Here is a 17,044-nt window from a genome sequence, read left to right on the forward strand (position 1 = left end):
TTCGTTATATGCACCAGTCTAATATGTATCGAGTGTCCCAAATTCGTTGTCTACTGAGGGGATCTCAAAACCCCTTTAAGCTAGAAAAAAAAGAATGCCACATTTTCGAGCTCGATTTTTGAGAAAATTAATTTGGTGAAAACCGCAACCTCATGAATTCAACTGTTTTCAAGCTATAAGAGAAAAATTTACAATAGCGTGAAATGAAGAGTTCTCATAACTTCTTTATGATTGGCGGTATTAACATGGAGCAAAAACATCATATTTCAGTAGAAATCATTGGTGTGATAACTTTTTATTGCAATTGGTTTCGAAGTTATAACACAAACTTGTATTTTTTTCAAATGTAAACCATAACAATTTCTTTAACAAATAAAATCGCTTTTTTTGTCCCTTTTCAAAAATACATATATAACATGATATACAGGGTGGCCACTTTTTCAATGGGATTGTATTGGTAACTTTTAAACCTTAAGAGTTAGGAGGTCGGTCAAATGGAGAAAAAGTTGTATGCATAGAAGCATTATCAAGCAGTTCAAACAAATCGAGATTATCAGGGCCGGTTTTCGAGATATCATAAGAAAAGTAAAGTATGTCATTTTGATTTTTCTTCTTTTCCCACTTTATTTCAAATATTATAAAAAAATGTTACAGGAATTTTTTATTCGACAGTAAATTATTCTCAATTTGACGTAATCAGATTTCGTATCCAACGTTTCGTACTCTCTGGGCCACCCTCAACCTCATTTTTTTCAATACGGACCTGCATATTTTATGACATTTCTCGAAATAACTTTTAACGCTGAATTCAACGATATATCATACAATGTCATTCAAAGTTGATTTTCAGGAGATTTTGACCCTCATCCAAAATTAATGGTGTGTATGTAAGAAAAAACAAGTCTATTAACGATATCAATGTTCTGATCCAAATTTCAATCGAACCCAGAAAAAAAATCGAGAACTGAGGCCAGTCAATGGAATTTTTCAAAAACTGCTCTTAATAAAATAGTCAAGAGACGCGAATACAATGATTTTAAATTCGAATACCAAGCCTTGCAAAAATTATATCGTAATGCTCTCAAAATAAATTTCGATTCTGTAATTTGTTTCAACGGAACAAATGACAAATACAACAATAGTGATACCTCGCGAGAAAATTGAGGTTTGGAAGGTATTCAAGGAGACCAAACAAGCAAGTGTATAAGAAGTATGGGCTCCAGAACCGTAAAGTGCATTTTACAAAATGGTGGACATTTCGAACACTTACTTCATTAATTTTCATTTACTTTCGAATAATCATTTGATTTTTCTTTCATTAAATGAAAGAAGAACCAACAAACCAGTATACTGGTTTCTTACTTTGATTCTAATATGTTCCATTTAGTTCAAGATGAGTAAGTTGATTTTTTTATCGAAATTTATTGCATATTGCATGTTGTTAATTAAACTAAATGATGGTAATACAGATCCGACCCGAAGAAAATTGGATAAGGGTCAAAATCACCTGAAAATCTACTTTGAATGACATTGTATGATATATCGTTTAATTCAGCGTTAAAAGTTATTCCGAAAAATGTCATAAAATTTGCAGGTCCGTATTGAAAAAAATGAGGTTGAGGGTGGCCCAGAGAGTACGAAACGTTGGATACGAAATCTGATTACGTCAAATTGAGGATAATTTACTGTCAAATAAAAAATTCCTGTGACATTTTTTGATGATATTTGAAATAAAGTGGGAAAAAAAGAAAAATCAAAATGACATAATTTACTTTTCTTATGATATCTCGAAAACCGGCCCTGATAATCTCGATTTGTTTGAACTGCTTGATAATGCTTCTATGCATGCAACTTTTTGTCCATTTGACCGACCTTCTAACTCTTATGGTTTAAAAGTTACCAATACAATCCCATTGAAAAAGTGGCCACCCTGTATAAATTTATAATGAATTGTAAAAATCGTCAAAAGTTTCACACGGCAAATCAAGTACTTATCTATAATTATCTGTGAACTTTAGATGATTAAAATATTCGGTGGCCACCAAGATTTAACAACTTTATATTTTTTTCAACATTTTAAAATTGATGAATGTTGTTATTTGAACGTGACCAAAGGAAAAAAGTCAAATTCATAACTTGATGGCCACCGAATATATTAATTGTCTGAAGTTCACATATAATTAGAGATAGGCACTAAGTTGATGAAAAATATACGGATTCTTCACTTTTACTATGTACCTATGCATTCTACCTAGATTCTAGATCGCTTGAAATAATTTGTTCGCTCCTCTTCGTGAGTAGAAAAAAAATTCAAGAATAGAGATCTGTTTCTTTTTTCAATAATTTTTGAATATTCAACTTCTACTAACACATAGAAAGTTTCAGTATAAAAATAGAGAGCTAACAAAATTCGAATTTTGTATGACCGAGCAATCCCCGCATTTGTAGGCAACTTCGTCTGCATCAGGAAGTATTTTTGTAGGACGTGTTCAATCATGATACTTGATAGAGAAATAATAATAATATTAATAGAAGAAAATAAAATAAAACACTTGACTTGAAGTTTCACAATTTTTAATAAAATATTTGAATCTTGTTGACATTCATGTTTCGGGTTTCATCACATTCTCAGTTTTGAGAAACGTTATATCAGAGAATATCACCGTCAAGAAACATTTATAAAATTTTACTTGTTGTGTTATATTCTTGAAATTTTATTGTTTATTTCTTAGTTTCAGCTGACCTGATGATGGCCTAGTGCCGAAATCGATGTTTTTATACCGAATTTCACGTAAATAGCTTTTTATCAGGAAAACCTTTTTCCTACTAGCGTTTCGAAAGTATTACTTTCCACACGCATTGACGTTTGGAATGTAGTACTTTTCCAAATTCGTACGGAAAAAAGCCCTGCTATTCACTTTCCGCACACATATGCGAACGGAAAGTGAGCAAGGGTTTTTTCCACACGCAAATATTAAAGAGTCTAATCAATCATAAAATTTTGACATGTCCTTATGCGCCAATCATAAAATACAAATGTTTCTCTATGCGGCTGAGCGCACAAAAATATAATTTCTTATAACATCAGTCAAATCAAAACTAAAACTCTTTGTGAAAGTGATTCATTTAGGCTAGTAAGAAAAAATATTGTTCCTAACTCATGTGGAAAGTGCCTTTTCCGCACTCGACAACTGCAGTCTCTTGCGGAAAAGTATCACTTTCCACATTTGTTAGGAGAATAACTATTTCCTACTAGCGTTTCGAAAGTATTACTTTCCACACGCATTGACGTTTAGAAAGTAATACTTTTCCAAATTTCTGCGCAAAGAAGCCCTGCTATTCTCTTTCCGCACGCATATGCGAACAGAAAGTAAGCAAGGGTTTTCTCCACACGCAAACATTAAAGAGTCGAATCAATCATAAAATTTTGACATGTCATAAAATGCAAATGTTTCTCTATGCGGCTGAGTGCACAAAAAAATAATTTCTTATAACGTCAGTCAAATCAAAACGAAAACTCTCTGTAAAGGTGATTCATTTACGCTAGTAAGAAAAAATATTGTTCCTAACTCATGAGGAAAGTGCTTTTTCCGCACTCGACAGTCTCTTGCGGAAAGTATCACTTTCCACACAGGAAAATAACTATTTATGGCGGAGAGCCTAAAATCACATTGCACAATTTCGAATATTATTTGGGGTAAAACCCAATAGATGCCACGGTGGGATAAATGCCACATTTTTAAAAACCTAACTTTACAAACTCTTGACAGAAAATGAATATTATAAGTGGTGCCATAGTCACCCTAGACCTGATAGACTAAGAGCCAGAGGCCGGCAGAAAATACATATTTTAGGAAAACCCAAAATTCCTTCAGTGAGTCTGTTGTACCTACCGACCATGAAATGGGGGTTAGCTGAGCAGTTGCGGTGTCCTCAGCTGTAGCTGACAGGTGGGAAAAATTCATGAAAAAAATAGTTATTTATAATACAAGTGCAGAAGGCATTGATATTCTTCCACGAGTTCAAAATTCAAAAACGAGCCACGAAGTGGCGAGTTTTGGAATGAACGAGTGGTAGAATGAGCCTTCTGTACGAGTATTATACATTATTTTCTCTAATTCATTGCATTTTCATTGAAATTAATGAAATATTTCCAAAAATATAATTTAGTGACTTTTGCATTGAAAAATGTTGGTTGGCAGAACTGATTTCTTTAAGGCAAATTGATGAATTGACAGATAAAGCCGTGGCAGAAAGTTCGGAGTACCAACATAGAATAATGAAATATAACCATGAAAACTGTGCGTTTCTGATATATTCTCGCCGATTTTGTTCTACAAGATGTGGAAGAATGAACGGAATAACCACAGAATTAGAGAAACATATTTTATGAAAGCTGCCGATTCAATATGTCAAAATACACTCTTACAGCTATTCAAAAACGAAACGGCAGATGATTATCGCGGTGCTGAAGAGGCAGAAATTTTCAAAATAAAAAAAAATTTAAACGTATTCTCGATTATCTGGAAAATGGAACATTCTATAAGAAAAAATCAAGAGACCTTTTTTTCATTGAAAACCTGTTGATATCAGAAATGAAATAATTTTTCCTAAAAAATGACAGTGGTGTAGATTTTCAATAGGAAAAGGATCATCGCACCCCAATATCTTCGCTACTGGATAATTTTGACGGAAGATACTCTCCTTATTCGAAATATCACATTATCTAGACCTCAATACCTAAAAATCACAACAATAAATAAAACGCGAAATAAATACCTCTGTAATTTTTTATGTTTATTTTGAATGAACATTATTATTAATATTATTAATATCACAAGAGTTATAAGTAAAAAACTATTTTTTTTCAAACTTCAACACCCTGTATCTCTAAAACGAAGCTTGTTAGGATATATATTTATATGAACTTTTTTCATAAAAACAGTTGTTTTATCCGACGCCAAAGTTATTGCACTGAAATCTGGACAAACCTGAATTATTAAACTCGCGGGGAAACAGATTTTCTTTTTCTTGTCTGCCAGGTCGAAGGAACCGACGAACCGGTCTGTCCTTAGAAATAGAAGCTTCTGAAATTTCAAAGAATTATAAACCTAAATTTTTAGTTCCATAAAATACGTCTAAAAAATTTTATTTCGTTTTGAAAATTTCTGCCACCACTTCAATAATCGTCTGCCGTTTCGTTTCTGAATAGCTATAAGAGTGTATTTTGACATATTAAATAGGCAGCTTTCCTGAAATATGTTTTTGTTCATGAAATTTTCCACACAGAAGAAAATCTGTTTCCCGCGAGTATAAAAATGGAGGTTTGTCCAGAGTTTAGTTCAATAACTTTGGCGTCGGATAGAATAACTGTTTTTATATATTCTATCCTAACAAGCTTCGTTTTGGAGATACAGGGTGTTAAAGTTTGAAAAAAAAAATAGTTTTTTACTTATAACTCTTGTAATATTCCATTCATTGATTTTCAGGAATTGAGCTCTAGTTGAGGTGATGTTCCTAATTAGGAGAGTGTCTTCGGTCAAAATTTTCCAGTGACGTAGATATAGGGGAGCGATGATCCTTTTCCTATTGAAAATCTACAGCACTGTCATTTTCAAGGGAGAATTATTTCATTTCCAAAACAACAGGTTTTTACTGAAAAATGTCTCCTGATTTTTTTTCATAGAATGTACAATTTTTTAAATAATCGAGAATAGGTTTTAAAATTTTTTTTTTTTCATTTTGATAACTTCTACCACCACTTCGGCACCTCGATTATCGTCTGCCGTTTCGTTTTTGAATAGCTATAAGAGTGTATTTTGACATATTGAAATATGTTTTTATTTCAAGAAATTTTCCCACCTGTCGCTCTTCACTACAGCTGAGGGAGGCCACCTCAACCGCGCTTAGCTGACCCCCATTTCATGGTCGATAGGTACAACAGACTCACTGACGAAATTTTGGGCTTTCCTAAAATTTGTGTGTCTGTATGAAAATCTCCACAGCGAACTTCACGATAACGTGAAATTTTACAATTTTTTATTTGCCTTGTATAACTTTCGAATTAGTAATTAATTCCGTTATATTACTTGTAACGTCGATAAACAAGTTGCATTCAATGTCCAATGGTTGCTTTTTATTTTTAATTCATATGAAAAATGCTTGGTCATCTATTCCTATCCAAAAGGATAGATGCCATGATTTTTCAAGGGATATATGCTCTTAGAGGCATCAAAAAAGTTTTCCACAAAAAGCAAAATTTGTAAAATCTGCAATTGCAAGCTCAAAAAAAGCTTGTTAGGATATATATTTATATGAACTTTTTTCATGAAAACAGTTGTTTTATCCGACGCCAAAGTTATTGAACTGAAATCTGGACAAACCTGAATAATTAAACTCGCGGGGGAAACAGATTTTTCCTACAACTGCTATGAAATGTAGCGTATTCTTCACAGCTTACTCAATTTCAAAATTATGTATTGCTCATACTGTTGGAAATATTATTCCCCACTGCACTTTGCCCACACCTCGCTTGGTAGACCAATGAAATTGCGCTTTTGAGTCATTGCTATGGAAACGCAATAAATTAGCAGATACTGTCAACGAAGGCCATTTTGATTTGAATCAAGTCCATTACTTGAATTATTGAAATTTTTGCAGTTGTAGGAAAAGTCATCATCAAAAAAGTTTTCCACAAAAAGCAAAATTTGTAAAATCTGCAATTGCAAGCTCAAAAAAAACCAAAGTATTTCATCTTAAATGATAAGACTAGTTACAGTCACAGAATAGTTATTTATAATACAAGTGCAGAAGGCATTGATATTCTTCCACGAGTTCAAAATTCAAAAACGAGCCACGAAGTGGCGAGTTTTGGAATGAACGAGTGGTAGAATGAGCCTTCTGTACGAGTATTATACATTATTTTCTCTAATTCATTGCATTTTCATTGAAATTAATGAAATATTTCCATAAATATATTTTAGTTATTTTTGCATTGAAAAATGTTGGTTGGCAGAACTAATTTCTTTAAGGCAAATTGATGAATTGACAGATAAAGCCGTGGCGGAAAGTTCGGAGTACCAACATAGAATAATAAAATATAACCATGAAAACTGTGCGTTTCTGATATATTCTCGCACGATTTTGTTCTACAAGATGTGGAAGAATGAACGGAATAACCACAGAATTAGAGAAATTAATAATATGAAATCAATATTTTCAAAATTATGAAGAGGGGCATCTTCCCGGGTTTTACCGTATCTAAGTAAGAGATTCCTCTATTTCAAAGATCAGATTATATAATTGTTGTTCAATAACGTCAGTTTTTTTCTATGAGGAATGTGAATGGATAAACAAAGTGATATAGAACTTTCATTTTTTTTTGTGAAATGATTTATTGAGTTTTTCAAATATATAATTGTGCTTTGGTGCGGTAAAATAAACTTAACACCAATTTATGAAGAATGTTGTGTAGATTGGGTTATAAAATCATCAAAAAAAAAAGTTTTTGTAGAGTAGGTAATTGTGCGAGAATAGTTTGAATGGAATTCAAAAATTCTCCCTCTATCATTAATAATCTGTTTATGATTATTCTAGTAGCTAGGTATTATTGTTATATCACGTGATCGAAAAAAATTAATTAATAAAGACTTCTAGTAGGACAGATTCTTGCTCAATAAAGTCGAAAATTGCACACCACCCAGTGGGGTCTTTTGCCTTTACCTACTCTTTGATAGTTCACAATATTTTGGAAGGATATTATTAATTTCTTAGTTATCTTGTCGAATCAGCTATATTTCTTTTCAAAATTTTCTGATATAGTTACATCACTAATTCTCGTAAGGTAATATTTTTTTATTTTAAAAAACTATAAATTTATACATGTAAGGAGAAGTTTGATTATGTGTGGATAGTCTGGTCAAATCTTCCGATGTTTATGATAGGAAACAGTAACAATAACAAAGTCCTCACAGAAAACTATCGGTTTCTCGTACAAGTTCTAAACTGGGAGATCTCACAGACAACTAGGACAATCAGGAATTAGGAAAGAAATCATTGAACAATGGATAATATTCCAAATCCTTCCTAAATAGCGCTGAATGTGGAAATTTTATTAATATCAAGTTATCCTTCTACTTGGTCTTTATACAATTGTTGAATCAATACTATTTCATTTTCATTCATAAATATTTTTTTCTAAGGTGTTTTTATGTTTCTTCATTTTACTCAAACTAAATCTACTGAAATTTCAGCATCTGAACTTCGTCACTAGTTCATCGTATTTTATTGTGGAAGTTGATTCATAATCATGGCATCTGAACTCTGTATTCTTTAAAATTTTCAAATAGGGGGCAGCTTGATGATTTTATGCTTCACTCTTAAAGGTCTCGCTTTTTTCCTTTTGTGGTGAACTTTTGTGATCTTCTGGCTCGGACTTGACAAATAGTCATTCGCTATCTTGTACGAATCAAAATCGAAATCGTCTTCGTCTAAGGGATGGTATGAATCTGCTTGATGGTACTCCAACGCAGAATCTTCAATTTCTCCGTAACTGGAGGATTTGTGGTGTGTACTGTGATGATGATGTGACACCACTGGAACAATCTTCTCTTTCTCATGAATGTAGTGATGATGCTCTGGTACTTTAACGATTTTTGTGTGATATATTGTTTTTATCCTTGTTGGAACGTGGATTCGATGGTATTCTCTGTGAAAAAAAGAATGTATTATTTCGCTTTTCAAATTTATGAGTACCAATATGGAAAAAATAAGGACATCAATGACGTAAAGTCAGGAGCTTTCGTGTTCTGATTGCACTCTCGGAGACCAAATATGTCTGTATACAGTTATTGGTTTCCAAGGGCGCACTTCGCGCATGAATAAATGAACCCATAAAATTTACTGACTTCATGTAAGTGTTTTCCTATTTTTGTTCATCATTTCTTTTATTGAAGTAGAATATTTCATTTTACAGTGGACTCTCGTTAAGTCGAATCACCAAGGCCGAGATTTCTCCTCGAGTTAAGCTAGGTTGACATGGCAAGTGGATCACAGCTGTGGTTCAAGAATACATGGAAAACGACCCGTGTCAACGGAAGAATCGTGCGAATATTCACGAAATGAACGATTTATCCTAGTTGACACGGGTAGTGAAGCACAGGCGAGGTTAGTTATGTGTAGAGATCGACTCGTGTCAACGGAGGAGTTGTGAAACTATTCTCGAAACGGACGGTTTCGCAGCCGGCACGAACGTAAAATGGGATATCAAACATGTTAGATATTTAACGTGTTTCGTGGTCTTTGAGCGACCATAGTGGAAGAAGACAAGGGTTATTTTCGATTTTTTTTTACTGAATTGTGCTGTACTAGGTTTGTGATACTTTGTAACTTTTTTTTTGTTACATACGACTTTTAAACTATTTCCCAAAATATGTTTATTCGGTTTCAACGGATGAAATAAATTTTCAGTACATATACTAAATATCACAAAATTCAATTGAAAGCCAGGCCAGCACCGAAGTCATAAATTTTTTGTCTTTCACAGGAATACTCAAAAATTAGAAAAAAAACTCATCCCAGCACATCTGTATTTCGATTTTGTGCTGCACTTATGGAAAGTTGTGCCCTTGACATTTTCGTGAAAAAAAAATTGAAGAAAGTTAGTCGTGCACTTTTTTCTTCGGCCAAAATTGCTTCAGATACTTTTGCTACATTTGTTGCTTTGTTCTGGTCAGATTTTCAGAAATAACTCTCTACTTTTTCTTCAAAGGAAGGTAATCAGTAAATTGTTTGAAAATCTGACAGACATTAGTCAGCTGAAATATATAGCCCAACTATACAGGGTGAATCTTTGCTTGTACATGCCCGATTCCATTCCATATGCGAGATATAACTAAAAATTATTTTTTTTTATGGATTTCCAACAGCCCATATCTTTTCAACCGAGCCGATTCGGAAAAATTGGTAAAGGAAAAAGGTATTTCCTTTGACGTCAGGAATGGCGATCTGCAAATTTCGAATTTAATTCTACTGATAAGTTTATCGCACATTGAAATTCCACTCATAAGGCAACGTTTAGTGATCACCCTGTATGACAGTGCCAAAAATGATTTTTGAATTGTCTCTATGAATTAATTATTTGTGGTTACGAATTCGAGATAAAATCATAAAGCACATACAGGGTGATCCAATATTTCCAAAAATAGAAAAAGTCCGGATCTGATTTGTTCTCGATTTCAGAAATATTAAAGGAAGGCGATAGTAGAGTGACTACACTTCATAATTTGAAATTATCCTGTCGATCAGTTAAAGAGTTATTGAACTATGAAATTTCACTTATAAGGTTAACATCACCCTGTATATAGCAAACGGCGATCTTGATACGAGTCCTTCATGATGACCTCTATTTATGCATCCATTTGTCGCATTGTTCCCGGGATACCCTGTCTATAGCCTAACTATAAAAAAATATTCTCAGACGAAAATTTTTGTGAAAATATTAACGGCAAGAGAAAACGAAAAAGCGAGATTCCTCGGATAAAAACAGTCCTATGAAAATAGACCCACAAACGTTTTGCGATTGATCAACAAAAATCACATGTTTAGAAATTCGGAATGAGATTTAATTCGGTCATAAACAACAGGCAGAAATACCGACAAAGTTAATTCCCATCAAAAAGGAGCCGCATCATAGTCATAAATATCTAGATTGACGCAGAAAGACATGTGCTGTCATCAGGGCTGGTCGGCATCCCTTTGTGCTGACGAAGAAACAACATACATTTGCCAAATAGGTTATGCCCCGGTGCACACATCCGACTTTTGCAGTTGCGACATCGTTGCGGTGTCGTACGCTAGTGTGCATGCTCCCATTTGATTCTTTGTATCACAGCCCGCATGATGGCAGTTACGACGCCGCAACGGCACGGCGGGTAGTGTGCAATGTGTGCATGCTCCCATTCGATTCTTTGTACCACAGGCCGCAAGTACGACACCCCAACGGTGTCGGAACTGCAAAAGTCGGATGTGTGCACCGGGCCTATGGCGATACGAATAAGCCCCGGTGCACACATCCGACATTTGCAGTTGCGACACCGTTGCTGTGTCGTACTTGCGGCCTGTGGTAAAAAGAATCAAATGGGAGCATGCACACTACCCGCCGTGCCGTTGCAACGTCGTAACTGCCATCATACGATCGTTTTTTCGTAGCATGTCCCTCTAGGCCGTAACTGGGCCGCAGTCGTACATGCGATCTCTTAGTACTCTTTTCTATATTGGCCTGTGTACACATACGACTTTTGTCGTGAGTTCGCACAATGGCAGAGAGGGAATTGGATATCGATTTCTTCATTGAAGAAACTAAAATGAGATGATGTTATCAGAAAAATTTATTGGGTAGTAGTATGTTGTTCTCATCAATTCTTCGAACAACAGGATTTTCAACAATTCATCTCTATTTCTCATGATCGGTGAGTCCGCTGGTAGCCTATATATTTTCTTCCGAACGATTTTATCATTGTCTATAGTTATTGCGAAAGTAATAAAGTGTCTTATTCAAACTCTTATTGATAAAAATTTAAATTCAATTTTTGAAACAGCTAGAGATTTCAATATCATATGAGTGACAGTTTCGTAGAAATCATGAAAAACTGAAAAAGTTTTAAATTTTTATGATCCAACAAATACAATGCGCACTAGTTTCCCATTCAGCATCGTGAATGTAATACTGCAAAAGTCGGATGTGTGCACCGGGCCTAAGGCCCGGTGCACACATCCGACTTTTGCAGTTACGACACCGTTGCTGTGTCGTACTTGAGGCCTGTGGTACAAAGAATCAAATGGGAGCATGCACACTACCCGCCGTGCAGTTGCGACGTCGTAACTGCCAGCATACGGTCGTTTTTTGGTAGCATGTCCCTCTAGGCCGCAACTGTGCCGCAGTCGTACATGCGATCTCTCAGTACTCTATTCCAAATTGGCCTGCGCACACATACGACGTTTGTCGTGAGTTCGCACAATGGCCGAGAGGGAATTGGATATTGAGCTCTTCTTTGAAGTGAATTGATCCGGCTCCGCAACCATGACGGTGTCGTATGTAGTGTGCATTGAATAGGTACGACACCGCAACTAGTGCGCATTGTATTTGTTGGATCATAAAAATTTAAAACTTTCTCAGTTTTTCATGATTTCTACGAAACTGTCACTCATATGATCTTGAAATCTCTAGCTGTTTCAAAAATTGAATTTAAATTTTTATAAGAGTTTGAATAAGACACTTTATTACTTTCGCAATAACTATAGACAATGATAAAATCGTTCGGAAGAAAATATATAGGCTACCAGCGGTCTCACCGATCATGAGAAATAGAGATGAATTGTTGAAAATCCTGTTGTTCGAAGAATTGATGAGAACAACATACTACTACCCAATAAATTTTTCTGATGACATCATCTCATTTTAGTTTCTTCAATGAAGAACTCGATATCCAATTCCCTCGCTACCATTGTGCGAACTCACGACAAAAGTCGTATGTGTGCACAGGTCAATTTGGAATAGAGTACTGAGAGATCGCATGTACGACTGCGGCACAGTTGCGGCCTAGAGGGACATGCTACCAAAAAACGACCGTAGGCTGGCAGTTACGACGTCGCAACTGCACGGCGGGTAGTGTGCATGCTCCCATTTGATTCTTTGTACCACAGGCCGCAAGTACGACACAGCAACGGTGTCGTGACTGCAAAAGTCGTATGTGTGCACCGGGGCATAGGTCGCAACGCACTACCCATGTCAACCTAGCTTTACGCATAGTTCACTCATTCGTATTTAGAGTTAGATTAGAGTTAGATAGGTCATTCTTGATTGAATTCGACTTACAGAGCTGATGAGACATAGAGATAAACAAAATGAAAATTCGAGTTATGGAGGTAAATAATAGTGATTGATTTATTCTCTATAGTAGGAGTAGATGGTACATATTTGATGAATTCACTGAAAAATGAATTGAAATTAGAAAATTGCAAAACGAATCAACCTGTTGACAAAAGTTAATTGACAAATTCTGAATTGTTTAAGATTTTTTTTATGAATGAGTCTGATTCAGACTCCAAAACTTCAAAGGAGTTAATTAATTCAAAGTGTTATTGTTTGTTTATTTTCAGCCTACATTTTCTCAACTAATTTACTCCTGACGAGTAAATGAAAGAATATACGCAGGAGCATTTCATTCCTAGGACTCTACAAAGTCCTAGGAGATTCGAGATGAAAAACATTAAGCGAGAGATGTATTTCCTACAGCCTTTACAAAACTAACGGGTGGAATTATTGCCCTCGTTGAGGATTAAGCGGCGGTGTTTCGGATTAACTACTTACATCTAGTTATAGAGGTAATTTTTGTGGGTCTTATAGAGGTAAAAATGTTAAAATATAACCTAAAATTTTGAATTTGCATGGTTGCTTCGGTGTCGTAGTCTGAAATTTTTTGTTGTTGGATGATTCGTGCTTGCACGTTGTGGATTTTTGTCTCGCTGCTTGTATGAGGCATGAATTATGAAAGTATCCTTGACACTTGATTGATGCACTGTACCGCGGATACAACTTTTTTATTGCACTGAATGCACTTTAATTCACTGTTTTCAAATTTTTTTTAGCTTGATCCGCCGGAAGAGCTCGCCAAAGAAATAATTTCGCATTAAATAATTGGTTGCTATGCCTCATTGATCCTCCTAGCTAGAAAATGTGGCCAATAGGTGATGATAACAAAAAAAAAATAGGAATACAATATTTTACACTACAGTCTTTATAGTTCTATGGTTTTTTTTTTCAATTTTTGGATTATCGAACCTACAAAGACGAAAAAGAAGAAGTAAGTTTCACAGATATTCTAGAAATGCATAGCATTATTAACGCTTTAATGATTAATAAACTATTTCACATTAAATTTGGTGAATACTATGATTTTGAAAAAAAGCGGATACCTCGCAGAAAATTTTCACTGCTTGGACCAAATGGTTCTGGAAAAACTTTTAGCAAACGCAATTGCAGGTTATTTAAGTTTTCCTATTATAAGTTATAATAGGAAGCCAGAGCTGCACAATGAGCGTCTCTAAAAATGTCTGTTATAGACTTATCACTATCTGATACTGATAAGCCAATAACAGACATTTCTAGAGACGCTCGTTTTGTATATCGTTATATTAAAAGCCTACACGTCAGGCTGGAATTTCAAACCAGATTTTGATTGGAATCGCATATGATACGTAACTCCAGGATATTGTGCTGCAGATCTTGAAGAAATAGTTGATATTGCATGGCAGAAAAGTTTGACTAAAGTTGTTCTGTTGAGAAAGCATATTCAGTTTATGCCGTTTGATATCAAACGGAACCGTTTTGCCGAGTATTACGTAGCATGTGGAGCTATCTTACGGGCTAGCAAACAGTCACCATAACTGAATGTATTGAATAGTAAGTTAAGAATCCAGATGCTGACATGGTATTGATGATTGCTGCCTGTACTAGTTCAAATTCAATGGATATGTCACTACACAGCAAGCCGATTTTCGAATTGAATATGCTTTAAGTAAGAAAATGAAAAAAAATAAATTAAAACAAAAATAATCAATATATAATTATGTTGATTCGATGCTAGCACTATAGATTCTTCAAGGAAAACCATTTTTATTCATACCGTCGGTGACTGGAAAATATAGGATATGTAGATAGTTAAATAGTTTGCAGTACTCTTCATTATGTCTATTAGATTAATTCATTCAACTTCAAACCAGTGAGCAATATTATTAATATTATATCGGCCATGGGACGTGGTGCAAATAAAACAAATCGAGAAAAGCACTTTTATCATTTCAGATCGTTTCTGACTAAAAATTAGAAAATGCAGACATTGGGACGTAATGATATATCGTTTAGTTTAAGGGACGAACGCCCATAAAAAATTGCAAATTTTTCAATCTTAAATCTCAAATCATTGAAAAAATTTGTAAACAAAATAAAATTTTGTATTCAATATCATCGTAGACATATGTCTATGTATATGTCTACGATTCCCTGCAACAGTGGCGCGCGGCTTCGTATCTTTAGTATGGGGAAGAGAAATTAATCTTAATTTGTTTAGTTTAGAGTTACTTTAATGCTTGAGCACTATACATAATAAAATTATTTTTGGCCACTGAGTGTATCAGAATTTCCTGGGTGTGTCCTAACTTTTGTTTTCCAACTAATTTCCTACCATTTCCCACTTCGAAAGTATTGTCGGATTTCGAGATATTTAGCATGACATATTTTGTTATTTCCTTTCTAATTTTTTTTTTGAAAAAATATACATGCATAACTCTCTATAACGGTAAGTCTGACATGGACCAGTGATTGACATACCAAACGTACGATTCGAATTCAAAATTATCTGTCAATTCTCCTAACAGTCACACCAACTGCCAGGATACAATACAAAAGATACTAGGATGTGTAATCTGAATTTTTCATTGAATTTCGACAATATTCCACAAAACTTGACTGAAATAGAGAAAATATCGTTTAATACTCGTTGCAGAAGACAATTCCTACACTCCAATTTCGCATTCGTGTTGGAATAGGAGCCCATTTTGCAACTTGTTTTAGAATATAGATACTATTACTTCCCTAAAAAATTTTTATAAAAATAGCGTTTTCCACGCTGAAATTCTGAATACAAATTAATGAACGTATTAAATGTTTTATTGAAAATGATGAACCATAGAGTGAGGACCACCTAAACGTAAGGTCCCCCAGTGCAAAATATGTACCACCTTTTTCTATAAAAGCTACGCCACTGATTGTATTATGCTGTTTCTGATTTATATTTATAATTATTAACACCTTCTGTAGTCTAGAGGGTGTGGGTGAGGGTGAATTTGAATGATTAAAGTCTCGTCTTAATTTCCACAAATCACGAACGTGCAATTTTTAATTACAAATAGGACAGCACCTTTCAGCAGTTTTTTCAAATTTACCCACAGGAAAAATATAACAGCTGTTGTTACCAAGTATTACAATACTTAAATAAATATAATTCTTCCTGTCACAAAATCGACAAAACACAATGCAAAGTATTATTTTTTAACAAAAAATATTCGTGCAGGTGCAAAAATCCTCGTCTCCGACCCGGATTTTTGATGCCACCAGCACTCATGCTACTCTTTAAAATATCACTTGTCAACGTGTTTTTTCAATTTTTTTTCGGAAAAATAAGATGGATGATATTACTTACGATTATTAATTGAATAGAAAAAATGAATTTGTTCTTACCTGTGAGCTTCTACCCATATGGAGGGAAGAAACATTATTAATAGAATCTGAAAAATAAAATTGAGAGTATAATAATGATAAAGACTAACTAAGTGGAAATAATTTCATTCCCTCGAGATATTCCATGAAAAAGTAAACATTTTTCGTTTTTTAGAAATCGCTTTCTATTTTTTTTTATTATATATGTGAGAGTGTAAGAGAAAACTGATCGATTTCTTTATGAAATGTTATATTCATTTTTCATTATCATAATCACCAAGTTGATTGCAAATCCTAAAATACTCCATCGATTATTGTTATAAGATAAATTGTATGAATATCATAGGATATATTTCAAATCTCTTGCTGTTATGAGTTCTAAATTCGAATCTATTCAATTCATTCACTCGAAATACAATCAAGGTATCCACTATTCAATGGCCCACCTTACCGTGAAAACAACAATTTTGATAATAATAATAAATACAATAAAAGCCCAGCATTGAGAAATATGAAAATAGCAGAAACAACAGCGCTTAGGAGTAGGACCCTTACAAGAATGAGCTACCCGAGCTACATACCTACTCAACAACCCACCAAACTCCTTACACTGTTCAAGCACCAAGATTGAACCAATAAGATCCAGACTAAATATACTATTAACCAGATTTTTTGGAAAAAATCAGAAAACAAGACGATGTATTAGCCCTCTATCAAGATGATAACAACCACAGCTCCTCAAAAAAACAACCAATACAGACCTTAATA

At 34.3% G+C, this 17,044-nt stretch overlaps 1 protein-coding gene across 1 annotated transcript; it reads right to left on the minus strand.

Moving 5' to 3' along the window:
* Positions 1 to 8,067: 8,067 nt before the first annotated feature.
* LOC123671936 lies at positions 8,068 to 16,396 on the minus strand. Its single transcript, XM_045605837.1, has 2 exons — positions 16,298 to 16,396; positions 8,068 to 8,707 (listed from the first exon to the last, which is right to left on the minus strand). Exons 1-2 carry the CDS (start codon positions 16,330 to 16,332, stop codon positions 8,341 to 8,343), a joined length of 402 nt encoding a protein of 133 aa, XP_045461793.1. The 5' UTR covers positions 16,333 to 16,396; the 3' UTR covers positions 8,068 to 8,340.
* Positions 16,397 to 17,044: the final 648 nt, after the last annotated feature.

Source organism: Harmonia axyridis, chromosome 2 (genome assembly GCF_914767665.1).
Source record: "Harmonia axyridis chromosome 2, icHarAxyr1.1, whole genome shotgun sequence".
NCBI lineage: Eukaryota > Metazoa > Arthropoda > Insecta > Coleoptera > Coccinellidae > Harmonia > Harmonia axyridis.